The 2,491-nt window shown below is 45.6% G+C and overlaps 1 protein-coding gene across 1 annotated transcript; it reads right to left on the minus strand.

The window, feature by feature from the left end:
- Nucleotides 1-525: 525 nt before the first annotated feature.
- LOC122383762 (sodium/potassium/calcium exchanger 1-like) lies at nucleotides 526-1,367 on the minus strand. The gene is made up of 2 exons (XM_043370512.1): nucleotides 1,227-1,367; nucleotides 526-1,027 (listed from the first exon to the last, which is right to left on the minus strand). Exons 1-2 carry the CDS (start codon nucleotides 1,230-1,232, stop codon nucleotides 593-595), a joined length of 441 nt encoding a protein of 146 aa, XP_043226447.1. The 5' UTR covers nucleotides 1,233-1,367; the 3' UTR covers nucleotides 526-592.
- Nucleotides 1,368-2,491: the final 1,124 nt, after the last annotated feature.

The following is a 2,491-nucleotide window of genomic DNA, read 5'->3' on the forward strand; positions in this document are numbered from 1 at the left end:
GACCTGACCTTGACCTGAGGTCAACACCCCAAGTTGACCTGACCCGGACAAAAGGTATATCATTCGACGCGCCTGAGCGAGGCGAACACAATGCTGCCAAAATCGGCGCTCTGCGGCCGTTTTTTGCGAAGTTATTCGCCAAAAACTGAACCGTACCCTGGGGCACTTGACCTGACCTCAGAGGTCACCGGTTGACCTAGGACCTTAAAATCGGGTACCAATCTCTGCGTCTCGTAACGGCGCACACGCTCGTTTTTTCCGCGACGCGCTAGCTCCACCAGGGGCGAAACGGCGAGGGGGGGGTCGTACCCGCCCCCCCCCCCCTCGGCCGGCGCGTATGTAGAAAGCCAATAGGTCCGGCGAGGGTTAACTTATATGATACGTTAGGATTGTCATCCAAAATCCCTCTCATTTGGTGGAAACAATCAACTTTTGATAGGAACATGCATCTATTATTCAACATACAACAGACAGCTGACAAAACATGGTTGGTTCACATATCGAGGGTGAAATTGACACAACACATTACTTCATCAAAGAATTGATGAAAATGCTTTAAACATATTAAATAAACACACGACATTGACACTGACTAGTTGTACACGGGCCGGTAGGCATAGATAGGAATCAGCTCCTCCTCCTCCTCTCCCTCCTCCTCTTCGTCCTCCTCCTCTTCCTCCTCTTCCTCTCCATCGTCCTCCTGCTCCTCCTCCTGCTCGTAGGAGTCCTGCTCGGGGTACTGGGCCTCGCCCTCGTAGCTGACCTCGGCCGTGTAGCCGGTCTCGTCGCCGGCCGAGTAGCGGACCGTCTGCACACGGCCGTCGGGCAGGTTGACGGCGTACTCGCCCTCCACGTCACCCTCCTCGTCGCCCTGCTCGCTCTGAGAGAACACGGTGTCGTCGTCCTCGACGGCGTAGCTGAACTCGTAGGGGGTGTGTTCGACGTCCTGGTGCTCCTGATCGTCTCCGTACTGGCCCAGATCGCTGGCCGAGGCCGCCGCCACCAGGGCAAACAGGACAAACAGAACCTGAGAAAACGGACAAAACGATTATGTAACAGATATATGGAAGTTTCTTCATACAATGTTCTGATAATTTCTGCCTCTTTTTTTCATTCAACTCCAGAAATGTTTCCTCAATAAGCAGCTTTTTCAAACCAAATTGTGTATAACTTTTAGCAATCATATCATCATCTCAGGTGTTTCCCATCCATTTGTGTCAACTGACCTTCATTGTGCGAACTGGATTCACTTTTTAGGTGTGATTTGGATGCTGGTGCTGGGAGCACTGGTTGACTTCGAACGTAACGTGGGCTCTTTTATAGGACACTCGAAATTACCTAACGCAAGGTCACCTACGTCGAAATCGGAGCTGAGCTGGTAAACCGGTTTTTGTAGGTGGAATGTGAGCTCGACTTCAGTGTTATTGGTTCATTGAATGAGTCAACAATTTACTCAGTAAATGTTTAATCTGAAACGCTTATAGCATTTCTAGTAAGCTATTATTTTAGGTATTATGCTTTGGATATGAGAGGCAACTTATGCCTATGTACATAGTTGTTATAGTCTGTGGCTTGCTTTCATATGTTCCCACAGCATTGAATGCTGCTCTTCTTGGTCCACCGGTGTAACTTCCTTTAGAAACACCCTTTGTAATTCTCCTTTTGTAATATAGAATTGATTAAAGGGACTATCCCACCTTCTAAAATGTTGTTAAAACCAATTAAATTGTGCCCGACTTTATAGATTGAATGACCAGGAACACGGTTCTGGCATTTATTTTTCATTAAACATCTTAGGCTTCCCATATTCCAAACACAAACTTTCAAATATGTGACGTCACAGCCCAAAATTACCTCCTTCCCCAGGCCACATTACTGTCATAAAGCTGATTCTTTTTACTCTGTAGGCACCACAACAAGTTCAGACCAAGTTTTAAGCGATTTTTCAACGAACAAACCCATTTAAATCAGAATGACTTAACGAGGTGACGTCACACTAACGGTCGCTCCATGTTGAAGATAGGGCCTTGTACAAGGCCCATTTTTAAATGAAGGGAACGAATTTCTTCAACACCAAGAGGCCGCGGGGGTTGCAACCTAGATAGATAGTGGTTTCTGAACCTCGCCGCAAACTTGGCTATCTCAACTCAAACCCCATGTTAAAGGTGGGATAGTCCCTTTAACCCTCTAATGCCCACACATAGTTCCACGGTTCCTAAAATTAGTACCTTGTCACATATGATTCATTTTGGGTCCCTTGTTCGAAATCTGGAGTCAAATATTTTTTCGCAGTTCAAATTTCGGAAATAAATTTTGTATCAAATATGATACATTGGGCATTCCACTTGGTAATTATTAGTGGTATCAGACCACACAGAAGGAAGTGAAGACATAGATGAGAAAATATATATTATTAAAAATTTCAGTGATAAAAGTGGCAGTTAAAATGTGTAAAATGCCAACAAGACCTCCTTTACTGTGCACTTTTTAT

The sequence above is a fragment of the Amphibalanus amphitrite genome, unplaced genomic scaffold (assembly GCF_019059575.1).
Source record: "Amphibalanus amphitrite isolate SeventyFive unplaced genomic scaffold, NRLGWU_Aamphi_draft 000172F_arrow, whole genome shotgun sequence".
NCBI classification, from domain to species: Eukaryota; Metazoa; Arthropoda; class Thecostraca; order Balanomorpha; family Balanidae; genus Amphibalanus; species Amphibalanus amphitrite.